Below are 16,658 nucleotides of genomic sequence, written 5' to 3' on the forward strand. Positions count from 1 at the left end.
AGACATGCCAAATACATGATGCTGATAATGTTTTGGCTTTACAGCACAGAGCCTGAAAACCACAGGGAAACACCAATTCCTTCTCACCTCAAAGCATGGGTCACATTCAGAACTTGAAATATGCCTATGAAACTCAAATACCTTCTTAGTTTCCAAGAATAGGAAAGTCAAGCAAAATACTAATTAAGCATAAGGTCTGGGCATCCACTCACTTCTCCACTGTTCACTACACAGCCAAATGCTGAACTGATGCCAGGCCCATAACACTAACAGACAATTAGAATGATATAGCTGAAAAATCCCAAAATCTACAAAGACTATTTGTTTTCCCCTAGCAGATGACATAAGTGACATTAACTTGCAAGAAGAGTGACTGAAACACCACATATACAGCAAAGGCTGTTCTACATACCTCATAGTATCACTGACTCAGAGCACAGAAGTTTTATTATTCCACAGCCTTACACTTGTACATAACTGGCACATAGCCAGCCCTTGTTGAAAACTGCACTTATGTCAGCTCAAAGCTTGGTCAGATGCACCAGAACCAGGATGCACATCCAAAGAAACTGCTCTTTGAGAAAATGCAGCTCATTCATCACCATCAACATGAAGAACACAAGCTAAGGGGATTTCTTACTTGTGGAAGAAAATAATTTTCTTGACAGAATAAATGATAAATTCCATTAAGTAATTCTTGGTCATAATCACTTTCAGTTCACTCAGATTTATAGCCACTCTTCATCTTTGCTTTAAATACTATTAAAATAATCTATGTGCATGACTAATTTCTCATCTTTTTATTTAAAAGTAAAATCTAAAAACTTTCTTGTACATTTTAAGAGCATATATTCTGAGTATGCACAGAAGTGACTTTCCTATATATTGTCCTACAGGAGAAAAAGTGTACAACTGTTTTTTAGTTCACTGTACATATGCAATTTTACCAAGATTACTTAAAAACAGTAGAACATCTTTGTATCTTCTCATAACAACATAAAAGTTACAGAGTCAAAGAATATGCATAGTTTCAAAGAATAATCATAGTTTCTACACATTTTACAAAGTTACATAATGCCATGTGCTAATAGATAAAATAACTCTCCAAAAAACCAAGGAGACCTTGGGAAAGTCCTCATAAGTTGCTTTCCAGAACTGCACAGGAGAGCGACATTCATCTTTAATCACATACAGTTAGTTGTTTTTCATTTTTATATGTGTATGATATGCAGTGAAATATTTGTTAAAACTTTCATAGGTGAGAAAAATCAGATTTATTTTGCCTGCATGTACTGCTATAAATTGATTTTAATACATACATAAACCAGACACGCAGCTAAAATGTTCTACATACAGAACTCAAGATATTACACACAATCATGACCTTGTTAGACTCTACTGGAAATAATTTCTGCTAATATCCAACTGGATATTCAGTTTTAGTTCATTGTTTAAGGTCTTTTGCCCAGGATCCATATCCCAATTGTTGTTGTTATTCTTCTTTATGGTCTGGTCCTGTTTCTGACATTAGAATCTCATTACTACTAATGCAAACTTTCAGAGTGACTGGATTACTTGATTCCAGAGAAAGCTTGAGAGAAAATACAATTCCAATCGCATGTCAGAAGTTCTTAAAAATATATTGGATATATCTCCTGTTTGGATAATCATATCAAAGCAAGCAATTAACTCAAATTTTTGAAGTCTCACATCCCTACAGAGATTTCTTTAACTACTGAATACCCAGCATGAAGGAAGGAATCCTGCAGAAACAGAGCTCAACAAGTGGAGGTGGGCAGCAAGGAGAAGGGCAAAAAAAATTGAAAATACATTTGCAAGGATCTTAGAGCAGAAACAACTGGTCAAGATTGCAGCAAGACATGCATTTTTTCTTCTTGTAATAATTTTTAAACTTATTAATAGCAATTGCTGCATGGTTAGAAATAAAAACAACCTTGATTTCCTTACCTGCTGTTTCAAAAAAACACAACAGAAACAGCCAAACCAGCAGGGCAGAAAGAGAGACAGGATATGCACTTTTTGGCAGTCAACCTTCATTCAGACATCTGAATCCATAGCATAGGAACACCTAAGCATTGCAATAACCAGATCTAATTTATTTCTCATTAATCCTCTAGCTTCTTATGATATCTGGGTCAAACCTAAACATGAAAGCTATGTAACAAGGGAGAAAAAAAATTGAACATGTGCTGGAGCAGCAATAGGGGATTTCCAGTAATATTCACGCTACTGGTGTTTTATTCCTGTATCATATAGCTTTCAACCATGACCCCAGGAAGGCATATTTGCCCACCCATGCAGAAACTCTTTAGTCTTTTCATACAAGAATTTAATTCACAAAGCATGAACAGAGAAAGAACTGCCTCTGCCTATACAGCTATTATATCCCTGCTGAAATCACCATCTGCACTGATGTCAGACAGCTATGCTAAAAAAACATGAACTCATTTCAGACAAACAGAAGTCATAGTCACTGGCTTCCCAGCACAGCTGGGTGAACAATTAGAGTCACCACTGTCTGGGCAACTGCACAAGTGGGCTTTCGAACAGCCAGAAAGAACAAAGGGCTTGTGTTGCTCTCCTCTGTTGACTTGTTGCTTTATGGCATCCTGCATTGTTTAAATATGCCCCTCAGCTCCTCAGCTGAGTATGTCAAGCTATAAAGTTCGTACTGAGGCCAGATCAAAATGCCACAGCACAAACACTACCAGAGAGGCAGGTGTAAGGCTTGCAGGTTCCTGTGGCAGGCATGCACATCTGCACTGCTCCACAACCCATTCATCCCAAGAGCCTGAGCTTTTGGCATTAGATTAATTTTCATTTATTAAAATATGTGAATGAATCATTTATAACCAGTGTAGTGATGTCTGCTGGTGTCTGTAGGCTGTCTAGGACATCCAGATTGGGATCAAGTGGAGGCGGGCCTGGCATTACTGTGTATAAAGGTCAAACAATCCTGCTACAGAGACAGAGAATCCCCCTGCACCTTTTGCATAAACCAGTCTCTTTGGGAAATGGACTCTGGCATGGTACCTTCCCCGTTCCCTTCTGCAAAACACCTGAAAGCCAGAAGGTAGTCTGAGATATGTTTGGGACATTCAAGGCATGCTGACTGTGTCCCCACTTCTGACAGCAGTTTCCAGTCCTCTAGCTGCTGGAATCCCTCAGAGCCCAAGCTTGCCTTCAGTCTTCCTCACAAAATACAACAGGTGAGAAAAACCCTGAAACAGTCACATGGAAATGAAGCACAGCTATTCTACATTCACATGGACATCACCCACACAAGTGCCTGGCTATGAGTTGCCAGTTAATGCCACTTGCAGTGAGTACTGTCCTGTGGAGAGAAACAGAGGTAAGTTTGCTTTTCCCCAAAACTTCAACAAATCACATAAAACCTGACCACAAACAATGACTTCTACCATCTTCAGAAACCAAGACAGCTATAATTTATTTCTTGTCTGCTGAAGTTGTCAGAGACTTAGATTAGATTTTCATCTACTTGTTGAAGTCAGCTGCAATGAGAGCACAACAGACTGACAGGGAGTTAAGAGAAAGCTTGTATACCATTACATTTTTTTCATTAGGTACCCTGGTAATTTTCCGATAAGTCACAAAAAGCCTGTCTAGAAAGACAGTATTGCTTTTGGCAGCTTTACAGTGTTCTTCACTGAGCAACAGATAAAAAATTAACCATCAGTGCTTCACTTGCCAAAGTACTTTTTGAAGATACTCTGGAAGTTCTCAGTGTTAGACCCAAAAATTTCTGTTGAGTTCTTTATTTTACAGTGGACTTGGAACCAGTGAGAAGTACACTTCTGCTGGTGCTATAGTTTGTTTGTCATCAAGAAACCAAATTTAACGGCAAATTTGGTGGCTTTCTCATTAATGTTCTATAGCCTAATAGAGTTTTACACGCTAGCTACAGGTTAATAACCAAGAGCAAGCTGCAATACAGACTTCATGGCTTTTAAGATTTGAGGCTGAGGAGACAGATTCCTTCAGGCTGATTTGCACTGATCCACTAGTAGTAAATGAGGACAAGCAATTTGCCCAGTACCACAGAACAGTTACGTAGTATAACCAAGTGCTCTCCCTTGACCTGGTTATTACTCAAGCTCACAACCTTCTAAGAAATACATATTTATTAGTCTCATTAGCAAAACATTAGTTAGTTAAGCCTTCCATCTTAAAGATTTACAGTATTTAAATCAGACTACCTCTGCTTACTTGCAGATAAGATTACAATCTAATCTTGAAATACACAGCCCTTGCTGTTCATGCAACACAATTCAACCTTAACATTCAAAGAGCACCGAGAAGTGATTCAGCACACAACACTTCCCTTCAACACACAGAGGAGAGCTATTTTGTGTGAGAGGCAACCCTTAAATACAAAGAAGGTATGCTCCTTCTGAGCACACAACAATAACAACTATTTCCCTCCTCCCAAAGCCACTCCTCAGCAAAGACACGCAACTGCAATCAAAATACATCACATCATTTCCTTTATATTTTTTCACCTTTAAAAGCTAAAGTTCAAGCTGTCTGATTAATGACACCGGTGAGACATATAACAGTATTTACACAAGTAGGTTTCACATCTATGGTAAGCTACCTAGGGCTGAGTTACAGGATATTAGCTCAACTCCACTGCTGAAAACAGCTTCCAAGTTCCAGTACCTGGAATAATATAAAACATTACCAATAGCTGCAAGTGTCCAGCTACACATCTCAGGAGATCTCCTTTGTAAGTATGGATTCAGTTCTGCACAAGCTGGTGTGCAAAGACAGCTTTTATGAACTTCAGTAGCAATCCTGCATATGCAGGGAAACAAATTGGTCCATGCAGATGATTCAGATCAGCAGATTCTCCCAAATGCCTGACAACCTGATTTTCACAAGGCTAAGGGCATTAGGGCATATTTCCAAATTGCTCTTAGAAGTCACCAGCTTTGGCATGTAAACATTAACAAGATTTTGGAAGACTCTTTCTAAAAATTAGCCATTAGAACTACAGAGAGAAATGTGCAAAAGCTAACTTGTGTCTCTCATCCAAAAATTACAAAACACGTCATTGAAACACACCTTTAGGCAAAATTTAGAGGATGCCTAACCTTTCCAGAAACTATTACAGCAGCTGTGTATTGATGGTATTCAGATGGCTAACTCCTGACAGCATTCAGACTTGGAGTTGGTCCAAAACACCTCACTGTGGCAGAGACATCCACAGGCAGGTGTGGAACACCTTTTGCCAATCTGTGGTTAACAACATTAAATAAAAGGAAACCAAAAAACAAACATAATATTTTTTTGTTTCACATAACTCAGCTAAGGACCAGGGGTGGAGTGAGGGAAGCACTTCATAAAACCTGTTTTCTTTAAGCCACATTTCAATCCTCACCATAACAATACCTTGGCACTGAAATTATACTGTAGTGAAATATCACTGTGCGCAATGTCAAAACTCTCAAAAGGAAATCAACAATGGGACATATTAGCTAAGATTGTTTTCTGCTTTAGTCAAGATTGTATTCAAAGTCAAAACTGTAAGCATTACTTACTCACACAGAAGAATGCCGTTTTCTAACCCAGAACGAAAATCTTTCTCACCAAAACTTCTGCCCGTCACTTGCTGCAAAAGAGTAGAGGGAAACAAAAGAGTGACATCTATTAGAGAGTGAGCTTCACAAGTGCAATTCATAATATTCAGTTAGAGCATCTGCTGTGTAAGGAACATTTGAGCTTTACAGGTCTTGCAAAGGACTAAGCAATGTCCATTTCTCTTTCCCATTTCATCAAGCTATTTAACATGTAGGACAAAATATTTGCTCCAGCCAGTGCAATTGCAGTCTGCAATTGCAGACTGTTTTCTAGCAGTAAAAACCAAAAATGACAAAACAAAAACTACAATGTAATCTTCAGAATATTTTAGAAGTTTTATTTTATAGTGCTTTGAATTTTAAAACTATTGCATTTAAACAAACTATGTATTTTTATTGCTTTTTTTGCATCACATTAAACATTTTGTATCAGCCTTGAGCTTTAGTCCTTAACTTATCATCTTTATAGAATATGCAAAGACAACTGAAAGCAATGGCATGAGTTACAGCCCTTCAGACACATGCCTCAATACTCCTGGTCGTATTAAAAGATACTTCACATTAGCAATTCAACCACGAATGTTAAGAGAATACAAACTCAGTGGAAGCTTAGGTTTTCCCAGGTACACTTAGACCAGGAGGTACACTTTGCCTCACAAGCTCTTAAGCCATTCTGTGCTGCTTAGGAATGGACCAGCTAGAAACCTTCCAGGAATCCCAATCTCACCTGAGAGTGCTGGATGCTACAAGGATGACTGAGCCCCCATTAATGACTCACTACTGTGTTGACAATGTCTTGCCATTCATCCTCATATCACTCTCAACAGATAATATGTTCAGTTAAAAGTAAAGAATTATTTTTATATCTTTTGTGATTGTAATAAAAAGTGTTACTATGTTTAGAAAGCACTGAACAGAAACAATACAAAGAAAAAAACAGTTTTAATTGTCCTGCAGGAGGTCTTCTCTTTACCCAGGCAAAACATTTACCGGATGCTTATAAAGTTCTCATGGCTTTCATCCAATCTTTCAGCAAGACCCTTGCTCTGGGTGTTGCTTCCACCATAGAGAACAGTGACTTGGGGACATATCTGTCATTATGTCCGTTTTCTCCTTGCTGTTATATACAGATATAAGACCCTTCCCCTCCTAGTTTCCTGTCATAAAGACAGCAATTTATAAAAACTGACAAGTTGCAACTGTCCCACAGGATTAGCGAATGCATCAGTTTCAGAAATGCTGGTTATAGCTGGGCAGTCTTGGACAGAGAGCAACACTTTTAAAATTGAAATGCATATGCAAAGCCTAAAATCTAATCCTTCACTAAATTATAAACATATTGTTTTGCTCAATGTGGAGGAAGTTCTCCAGTACTCTGAAAAATGTATCATAACGGCATCAGTGGACAATCATATCTTACACAGATGCATGGAGTTAGAACAAGGTACTGCGTTGCACCCATATCTCTGAAGAAACCACATGTAATTTGTAGTAAATGATCTTTAACCATTTAAACTATATCTAGTCAGAGTAAATCATCTCTAATCTTGATCTGCTGGGACACAGGGAAATCATGACAATAAAATCATTAGCATTTTGGGATAAATTATAGGTGAAGCATACAAAACTAACTTTTATTTCACCCACAAGATTAGTACAGAAAGGAGCAGGAAGAGCTACGTCATAGCAGCCTGACTCCAAGTAGTTTTTTCATCTGTGAAAAAATTACAGAACAGTTATAGTCATCTTATTTCACTCCTCAACACCAAATGTCCCAGATAGGGATATCAGTCTTCTTATGCATTTGTTGTAGACCCTCATTTATCAAGGAGCAGTACTGAAACTGTTGCCACAATTCAGGTAGAACTCTACCTGCCAGAAGCTGTCACATGAGTGTTGCTGTTATTACTGATGAGGTAGGAAGGTTTCATACACTACTGCTGTCTGCACAAATAAAATCATGAAATACAGATGCGCAGCTGGCACACAAATTCATCCAGTGAGAGGTACAACACACACTGACAGGAGGTGAGGAAAGACAGGAAGGTCCAGGAACAGTGCACGTCTGTTTGAAAAGGAACTGGAAGTAAATGAGGCATGGCAAGGTTTATGCCTGTTCTAGATGATGCAGCTGCAAGGGGAAAACATTAATCACCTACAAGTCTCCTGATTTAGTCAATTAAAATGTAAAAACAGTTCAACAGAGAAAGGCTAGAAACTAAAAATAAGCAGGAAGATGACATTATAAATTACAAAGATAAACCCAGAATGGGACTGAGAGAAGCAAGAAGCTGGATCCACCTTTTCCAGAGGAAACCAGAGCTCAGTTGCTTGGCACACACATACACCTCCCTCCCTGCAGAAGCCACTTTGGGCCAAACCCTCCTGAAAAACTACTGCAGGCCCACAGGCCAACCTGGTGCACATTGCTGAGATAAGCTCTGCTCAGCACACCCAGAGCAGGAGGAGACAAAGGGACTTCAAGCAAAAGGATTGGCACTCTCATATTTGCACGCAAAGAATCTCACATAGCGAAGTGCATACTTTACCCAAGCTCCAGTAAAAATGGAAGTGTATGCATTAACCACAATATCACAAAAAAGCTGCACACATCACAGGACTGTGTTCATGTTATTGATATAAGCAGTGGTCTGTTCTTACTAGCTTATCTCCCATCTCAGGAAATAAAAGCCTCCAGTTTGCTGGATGAAACTCTGAAAACACTGACAAACAAGAAGGGATAGCATTTGCAGTGCTTCTACTGAGTTTCACTGGAAAAAAGGAAATTGTTCATTTGCAACCAGGTACAGAAAACTGCAAAATGGAAGAACAGATCTTTAACCCCATCAGCTTTCATAGTACAGAGAATTGGTATTCAGAGCTGCACCTGCACAAAACCAGTCATGAACAGATGCAAGGTTCTCTATTCTGGACTGCTGTCTTCAGGAGAGGAAAAGAAAAAGAAAAGCAACATGAAAACCCAAGATGTTAACTGAGAGAACTTTTGCAAAGCCAGGCTTCCAGACTGCCACATCTTACATGCTTTGGAAACACAACTCCATCTTCCACTTGCATTCTTCCCACCTCGCTGGTACAGACCAGCACACTTAGGCAGTGCAGGAGGACACAGGATAAATGGAAGAGTTCCCTATCCACTCTGCAATGGCAGCATACTGTAATTATTGCGGTGCCAAAGTTAGAACAAAGTGCCTTAAAGACAAAACACAAACTATATCTTGCTAATGATTAGAATAGCCTCCCACTTCTTTAATAAGTTCTATAAAGCTGAGTGGAAAAAAAGCTGTATTTCCCTGTCCTGCTGAAAATTAAAAATAGAGAACAGAAGCAAAACAGTACCATTTATTACTGTGTGCTTCATTTATGTGAGGAGGCGTTGTTTTTATTCATCATCTGGATGATATTTTCTTCTCTGTAAAAAGCTGCAAGTGTCACAACCAGGGCAATTATTTGAGTGCTGGGTGCATTTCTTAGTTTCCCTGTCACTTAACAACAGAAAATGAACCTAAAATGAGTAATGAAAGTTCTTCATGACAACAACTTCAATACATATTTGCATACAGTAACACACAATATTGCATTGTTGCTGATTAACTCTTTTGTTCTTTGTAGTTACACATGCTATGAAATTTATATCATCAAGGATGGCTGCCATCCAGCCACTAACCATTACCACATTGTACAACTTTATTTTCCCAAAGCTTCAGTTTACATTGTTTTCCTTGCATTTTATATTGCTGCTGAGATAGAGCTTGCAAAGCTTCTCGTGTCAAAACAGCTTAGGGGCATGAAAAAGAAAAGGTGACAAATCAGTGAACAGATGCTGGCCCCAGGTGAAGTTTATCTAGGCCAACAAGATATAAGTAGCTGAATAAACACTTGGCCATCAGGGACAACACACTGAAAACCCTTAGTTTCATTTTCTATGTGCACATCTGAAAATACCATGTTATGCAGTGAAAAAAATTAGAGACACAGCAAAAAGAAGTCTTTGTTTCTCATTATGTGTTTTTGAAAGTTTATGAAGCATGACAGTAAAGAGAAGATGATTTTGGAAGAATTTCATAAGCCGTTCATTGCTTTGTGTGTGAGTACGCTGCTTTTCCATTTTGTGCTACTATTATTTTCCCCTAAATATTTTTTTTCTTAAGTGAAAAAATCAGGTCCTGCTACTTAACTAGGAAGATGTAAAAGTAAGGCTTAAACTGTAATAATTGGGTATGTATATAGAAAGCATTGGATTGTACAAGCAACAGGGAAAACTAACCACCAAAAGAAGCAAGACAGCTTTTAGGGCATCAGGATTTGGCTCCTCTAGAGTAATGAATTCCTACTTCCCTGTTCCTGAGTTATAATGTGAACTAATAAGATGAATACACAAGTTAAATTCCATTTTCATATAGCATAAGCAAGGAATTTCTGAACTAAACAAACCCTGACCAGTCAAAGCCAGCTTTACCTTTGCAGCCCAGAATTGCACTGCAATGCTATGACAGTGTGATGGAGCCTGGAGACCCTTCACTGGCTCCTGCTTTGGCCACCTATCAATCATGCAATGTCTCTGTCTGCAAAAGTGGACACAACATATCATCTAGGCATGAGTTCCATCTCTCTTACGTCACAGAGGCATTTAAGTTGCTAAAATCATAGCAATGCAAACCAGTCCCAAATAGTTCCTTTATTGCAAGTGCTAGGAAGCTCGTTGATTTAGTTCAGAGAAACTTGAATATTGCATGAATGGAGTTTTCCAGGGGCAACAACCACTGGTCTAACACACCTGTCTTCCAGTAAAGCTGAATGATGACAAGCACTCTGCTCAAAGCCTTTCAAGGCCTTAGAGTATTGAGGTAATTTACTACTGAAATCAGTAAAAGAGCAAACAAATCTCTAGTGTGTTATTCTACTCCCAGGGACAAAATCAGCACAAGCTCAGAATGACTAATGTGACCAGCAATGAATCACCTGAAATTCTGTGATACAGAACTTGAAAATTTAAAGAATATATGGGAGAATGGGGGGAGATTTCACGCTTGTGAAAATTAATCTGCAAAGAAGGTGCTTAACATTATGTTTAGGTCTTCCACTTCCTGGTCACTTAAGTTTAACTGCAATTTGCAAAGTTAACTACCTGTACTGAAGTTCCTTTTGCTCTTTTCCTCTGACTATTCATTCTCATATTATTCTTTGATGAGACTAAAAGCTGACTCGCTCTTTTAATATTTCATATAAACTTAATTTTTTCTAGCAGCAATAGAATAAAATAGCATATTCTCCCCCATTTGCTTCAAATTCCCTTCTGCCACACTGCTGATCAGGTCAACTGACAGTTTAGTGTCAACATATAGCATGGAAAAACCATATCCACTGGTACAAACACACTCCCCTTTGGTGGGCCCAATTCTAAGTCCTCACTAAAGGAATAATTTATTTACTTAGGGGTGCTAGTCACTGCCTTTTGTTTTCCATGGAGGGAACAGCAACTGAAAAAAACACAACAGCTGGGTGGTTTTTTTTTTGATCCTTTGCATAGATTAATGAGGACATGAGTCTGTGAATGGACACCTGTATTTAAAGTGTAGACTAAACTGGCACAGTTAGTACTTTGTTTAGGAGACACAGCAAAAGAAATACTGAAAGAGTAGCACATATAACCAGCATATTAGCCTACCTAAGCCTTTAAAGCTAAGTCTGGGAAGACTTTGTCTTTGCTAAGTCCTGCCCACCACCAGAGCTTTCCACACTGAAATTCTGCATTGCTAACAGTTGTATTAAACATGCAGGGTTGCCATACGTTGCTTGGATTTATGATCTCGCAGAGCCGTGCGCATTTCTGCCAGGACATCTGGTAGTATAATCCCGTTTGGCTGGCAAGCTGCTAGGGAGTGTTAAAATTTAATGATAGAGTAAAATCAGCTTCCTTTTCATCTCTCCTCCCTAATGCTGTTTGTATACATTTCCAGGTGCATTGCCAGATATTGCAGCCTCCCCATTGGGACGGGGTGGGGCAGAAAACATTTCAGTCAAGGTTGAACATTTTGTGAAGAGAGAAAAGGGCAAGAAGGGAACTTAAAAATTACTTCTGTCAGATTTCTCTTAGCTGCAGCACATGCCCTGAAAGCTTCACCTAGCATCAGGTCATCTGTTACATCTAATTTGTATTTGACAGTCAGTAGATTGGCATTGCATTGTTTTTTAAGGGCAACCAGACTCTTATCTCCCGTGTTATTGAAATTAGGTACCAGACAACAGACATCACAGACCACCCTAGGGTGGTTTTAATCAATTGTTCAATTTAGGGTTCTTTTTATTGCTTAAAAAAATTTTTAAAAATGTAATCCCTTATGGCAATCCATCATCCCTTTCTTAGTTTTAATGGGAATTAAAGAAGGGGAGAACTGTAGGTTTTTGCCACAGATTTAGCAGTAAAGTGTTCATCCTGCTTCTTGAGTGGGGAGAAGAAAGATGAAGCACTATTTCAGGAAAATAACTTGTATTTGGTGGAAGGTACATGTTACTATAATGATACATTCTTTAGCTGTTTGCTCTTTTCTGTAAAAACAAGACTCCATGCAGATGGTCAGAGGAGCAGAGATCAGAGGAGCACATATGATGTGAAGTCAACAGGTACAAGAGACCAGAAGAGAAGCATGCACCTCCTCAGCCCAAGGCCCTCATTTAATCTAGTCCTGTCTGTCTGGAGAGTCTGGCCTTACTCTCTACACTGCTGGAGAAAGCTCCCTGTTCAGCTGTCCCCTTAACTACTGCAGAACCTACCCCGCTTCGGGGTGCACCAGTACCCCATGGCAGCTCCTGCACCTTTGAAGGGAAGAGAAGCAGATGCCTTGTAATTACTATCATGAACACCCTTTCCCAAGGTCTTACTTTCTTACCCAACCAGGCTAAATAAGCAGTCTGCTCACTGACAAATGAAAGGCTAATTAAAATTATCATGAATTTGCTTTTTGTATGATTCCCTGAAGCTTTCCATGGACAGACAAGCGTTCACACTGCCTTTTACTGTACCTCTTCAGTTACATACAGAAAGAAAAGTGTATACAGGGAACTAGTCTCAAATGCAGAAGCTGTTGATTCAGCTCTTATTTTTTCCCTAACTAGTTCTTCTTGAAGCTGGAATCAGTACTGATGGAGGAGTAGCTCTCCCACCAACAGCCTATTTGCCTCACATTTTATCACCAAGTCAAAGATGTTTTTTAGCAAAGGACAGGAGAAATTTTGTCCTTTGTCTCACTCAGGTTGATTACATTAGCAACTTTCCAGCAGAACAGGAAATTGGGATTCTGGCCATGTCTAAAAGAGCAAAGAATTAAAATAGACTTTTTTTTTATCCTTTGACTCCTTTTTCTAGGTCTAGAAAAGGTTTCTCATGCTCTTAAAAACTGCTCCTCCAAGATTTATGCTATGCTCTATCATCTTTGTGTTGAAACTGAAGCATCTGTTAATAAAACCCTCTATTTTCTCTCCTCCAGCTTTAGAAAGTTTGGGCAGTCCTGAATCAGAAGTGCTTAAAGCTCTGTCAGTTACAGCTGCAGAGGCAGAGCAAAGCACGACACAGGCAGCAGACTCCTCGTTGAACTCAACATCTTGTCTCACCCTCAGAGCAATGAAGAGATCAACAGCTCTGTAGGAGATGATAGGATCACTGCAGTATCTAGATTTGCTAATCCCCACTTTACACTGCTTTAACATTATTTTACATTAATCGCTGCATTTATATTTTACAAGACCACTGCAGTACTTCTTGGACTAGCAGTTTTTGACACCAGTGTGTTGCTTTTTGCCAAGAATGTGCATCTTGGCAGACAACTTTAAAACTGCACACATTTAAAACTGCACAGAGACAGGAATACAAACATATGAGATGCTCCAAGTTAGAGGGGCCCAGCACTAGAAGCACTTCAGCCTGTCATTAACCACTGCCAGAGAGACTACCAAAGCTCAGCACTGTTACTGAGATTTTGCAATGAAAAATGTCTGGTAGGAGACACCAGCTTCCCCTCCTGAAGAAATTAAGTGTTCACTTGAGCAAAACATTAATAAATTTAACCATTCATTTAAAGATGATACTCAATGTCTGAGGTCTCAGTGAAGCCTCTGAAATGCCAATGATGAGCATCAGTAGGCACCATTCTACCTTGAAGCTTTTAAATTTAATACCATCCAGTTTTTTCAAGGCAAGTCCACATGTAAAGTGTCCCATTTACAGTCTGTGCAATTTAAATATATATATCTCTATATATATGAAAGTATAGCTCAGCAAGGCATTTAAGACTTGATTTTCCAGACAGTAAGCCTGGAAGCCCAGAGCAAGCAAAGCAGGAAACTGTCCATGGGGAATAGAGACGTGTCATACAAACACTGCTGAAAGGTGTAATTCTATCTGCTATCAATACAACTCTGCAAAACTTTGCTCCTTTCAAATAAAAGGGAAAGAGGTAAACCACAATGCTTTTTAGAACAATATCTGAGCTTCTTGGATGTTTCTTCTGTACTCTGGGTCCTCCCTTAGCACATTCTCCTGCAGGAACAGGGCTGCATGCCATGGTTTTGCAGTCACTTGCAAACAAACTGCAGAACTACCAGCAGGTAGCTCTAAACAGGAAAAAGAGTGAATTTCAAAAATCACAGACTGAAAAAAAAAAATGATCCACTTTCCTACAGAAAGGAGGTTAACCTTAATTCAGTCATATACTTTTGAGACCTTTATTAATAACTATTTGGAAGAAGATCTACTTGGTCTCTGCATCTCTAGAGACAGAGTTAAGGAAAAGCATTCCCACTCTGAATGCTTTTCCAGCTAAGCCAGTTTTTAAACAACATTTGGCTACCAAGCATGAATAAAACTAGACCCACAAGAATTTAGGAGGGCACACAGTCAGGACAGCAGATCCCAACAGACCCAAGGGATATCCCCATACCATATGGATCACAAGCAGCAACAGAAGCAGAGGGAAGGTTGGTGGGGAAGCTGCTGCTGGGAGACTGAGTGGGCATTGTTGGTGAGAAATAGGTTTTATTGCAAGACTTGCCTTTTGGGGGTTTTATTTATCACTCTTTATTATTTTCCCATTCATTACAATGTAGGATTATTTTATTTCTATTATTAAACTATTCTTATCTCAGCCCATGAATTTTCTGACTTTTACCTTTCCAGTTCTCTTCCCCTGATCTTCCTGGAGGGGAGGAGCTGTGGGGTTGCCAGCTGGTATTAAAACACAACATAGCCACAAAAAGAATGCTGCCACAAGCTAATAAAACCATCAGAAACTAAATGGGAAGGTATGGTGAAACAGAACAACTATTTCTCTCTAAATTATGACATTACATGCAGATAGAAATCCCACTGCAGCCTCTATTGGAAAAACTGGTTTTCTGTTCTGCCCAACTCTTCTCCATGGCTCCTATGACCCAGATCCTGAAGGACAGGCAATAGCCCTGCAAAAGGGAATACTGACTGCCAGTAATGCTCTAGACAAGAGAAACACTGCAGACTATCTAGAATCAGCTGCTGTCTTAGAGCACATGGACATGAGATGTTGGTAGATTTGACTGCCTATAAATAGACAAGGAAGTACTTCTGTAAGATTTGAAACCATAGCTTACTCTTGAAAAGACACTTCCAAGAGCCATCAGCATCTTAAGCAGAACTAAGAACCTCTATTTATTTCTCTGTCCACCTCCTCCTTCTCCCAAAAATTACGGTTTTCCCCAATTCAAGAATGTTTAGACCTATCTTTCAACAGGTTGCTCCTACAGGACCTAGAGATCTTGCAGTGCATTATGAGTACTAGATTGAAAGCCATTTTACATTCATCTGATTTAGCTGGAATAGGGCAGTTAACAAGTATCAGTAACCAGTAAGAGTTTTCTGCTAAATAGAATTCCTAAATCAATACTGTTGTCCCCTGCAACGACAAACATGCCATTCACAGACCCTGAGCATCAAATCAAGACCTATTTACAAGGCTGCCCCTGAGACAAAACCCAGCAACGTTACACAGGGTGAGTTGTTGCTCTTTTCTCCCCTGCTGCTGCAGATATAGGGAGCCTTTGTTTGGAGGACACAGAAAGCAGAGGGAGAAAGGGAGGAGGATTGATGATGCATACAACAATAATAAACACTGCTTTTTTTCTGTTACTGGAGCACCTGCTGCCTCCATCAGTTCAGGCTCATCCATTATGCAACACACCAGCCCTGACAGTTCCAGAAGCACCAGCTCTGAAGACATGATAGACCTGACCAGGAAGCAAGACACAGAACGAGCACCTCTTATTATCAGATCAATGTGCTGCACTGGTTCTCATTCTCTGCCCTGTTTATTGTTGGGTGAAACAAATACTAGGGACAATTAGGTTAAGCATCTTGTTCAAACATACTCAGAGCAATAAAAGAAATTTGCCTTCTATAAAATGTAACAATTTAGCCTTGTAGAAAATAAATTCCTGAAGAGAAAAAAACCCCCGACAATTATTTTAACTACTGTTACTTTTATTTTTACTCATAGTGGATATCGTGTAAGGTCTAAAATGGATTGAAAGGAATGCAATTATTTCACTATAATGCTTTAATACTAGAAAGGAGACTATTAAAAATATGCTTAACATTTCCAATCTAAACAATAAGAACTGCAAGTTTCAAAACATTTGCTACATTTCTACAATTCCAAGAAATCTTTTCAGTCAGCCACTTCCCTGACAGAATTAGACCTGTCCCAAGGACATTTTCACTCTTTCTTACCAATCCAGAGTATCCCACTCACGTCAAGAGGGCAACTCAAATGTCACATTAAACATTAAGCACTAGCAGAAATCAACATTGAAAAGAATAATTAAATATCATCAGAGTTGGATTGCAAAGCACTTTTAAGAATTAGTTAATTTACAGTTTTCAAATGTCAAAATGAGAGGAAGTTCTTTATCAGCACTTTGGTTTTCCATGTACCTCCTTACACTCATGTACACTCAGCAACCTCCTTCTCATTTGAAATTTTAAAAATCCAT

At 39.1% G+C, this 16,658-nt stretch overlaps 1 protein-coding gene across 2 annotated transcripts in view; it reads right to left on the reverse strand.

Moving 5' to 3' along the window:
• LIMCH1 (LIM and calponin homology domains 1) overlaps positions 1–16,658 on the reverse strand; it is a 174,107-nt gene that overhangs the window by 104,312 nt on the left and 53,137 nt on the right. The window contains exons 1-2 of one of the 2 annotated variants that reach the window (XM_064418303.1): positions 10,099–10,188; positions 5,583–5,653 (exon numbers count right to left, since the gene is read on the reverse strand). Coding sequence is in view for 1 of the 2 variants with exons in the window: in XM_064418302.1 (XP_064274372.1) it covers positions 5,583–5,653 (71 nt within the window). In the remaining variant the exon portion in view is untranslated. Of the gene's footprint in view, positions 1–5,582; positions 5,654–10,098; positions 10,189–16,658 lie in introns of those variants that run through there. The other variant, XM_064418302.1, reaches the window with a different exon arrangement.

This window comes from Passer domesticus, chromosome 4 (assembly GCF_036417665.1).
Source record: "Passer domesticus isolate bPasDom1 chromosome 4, bPasDom1.hap1, whole genome shotgun sequence".
In the NCBI taxonomy this organism is placed as follows: Eukaryota; Metazoa; Chordata; class Aves; order Passeriformes; family Passeridae; genus Passer; species Passer domesticus.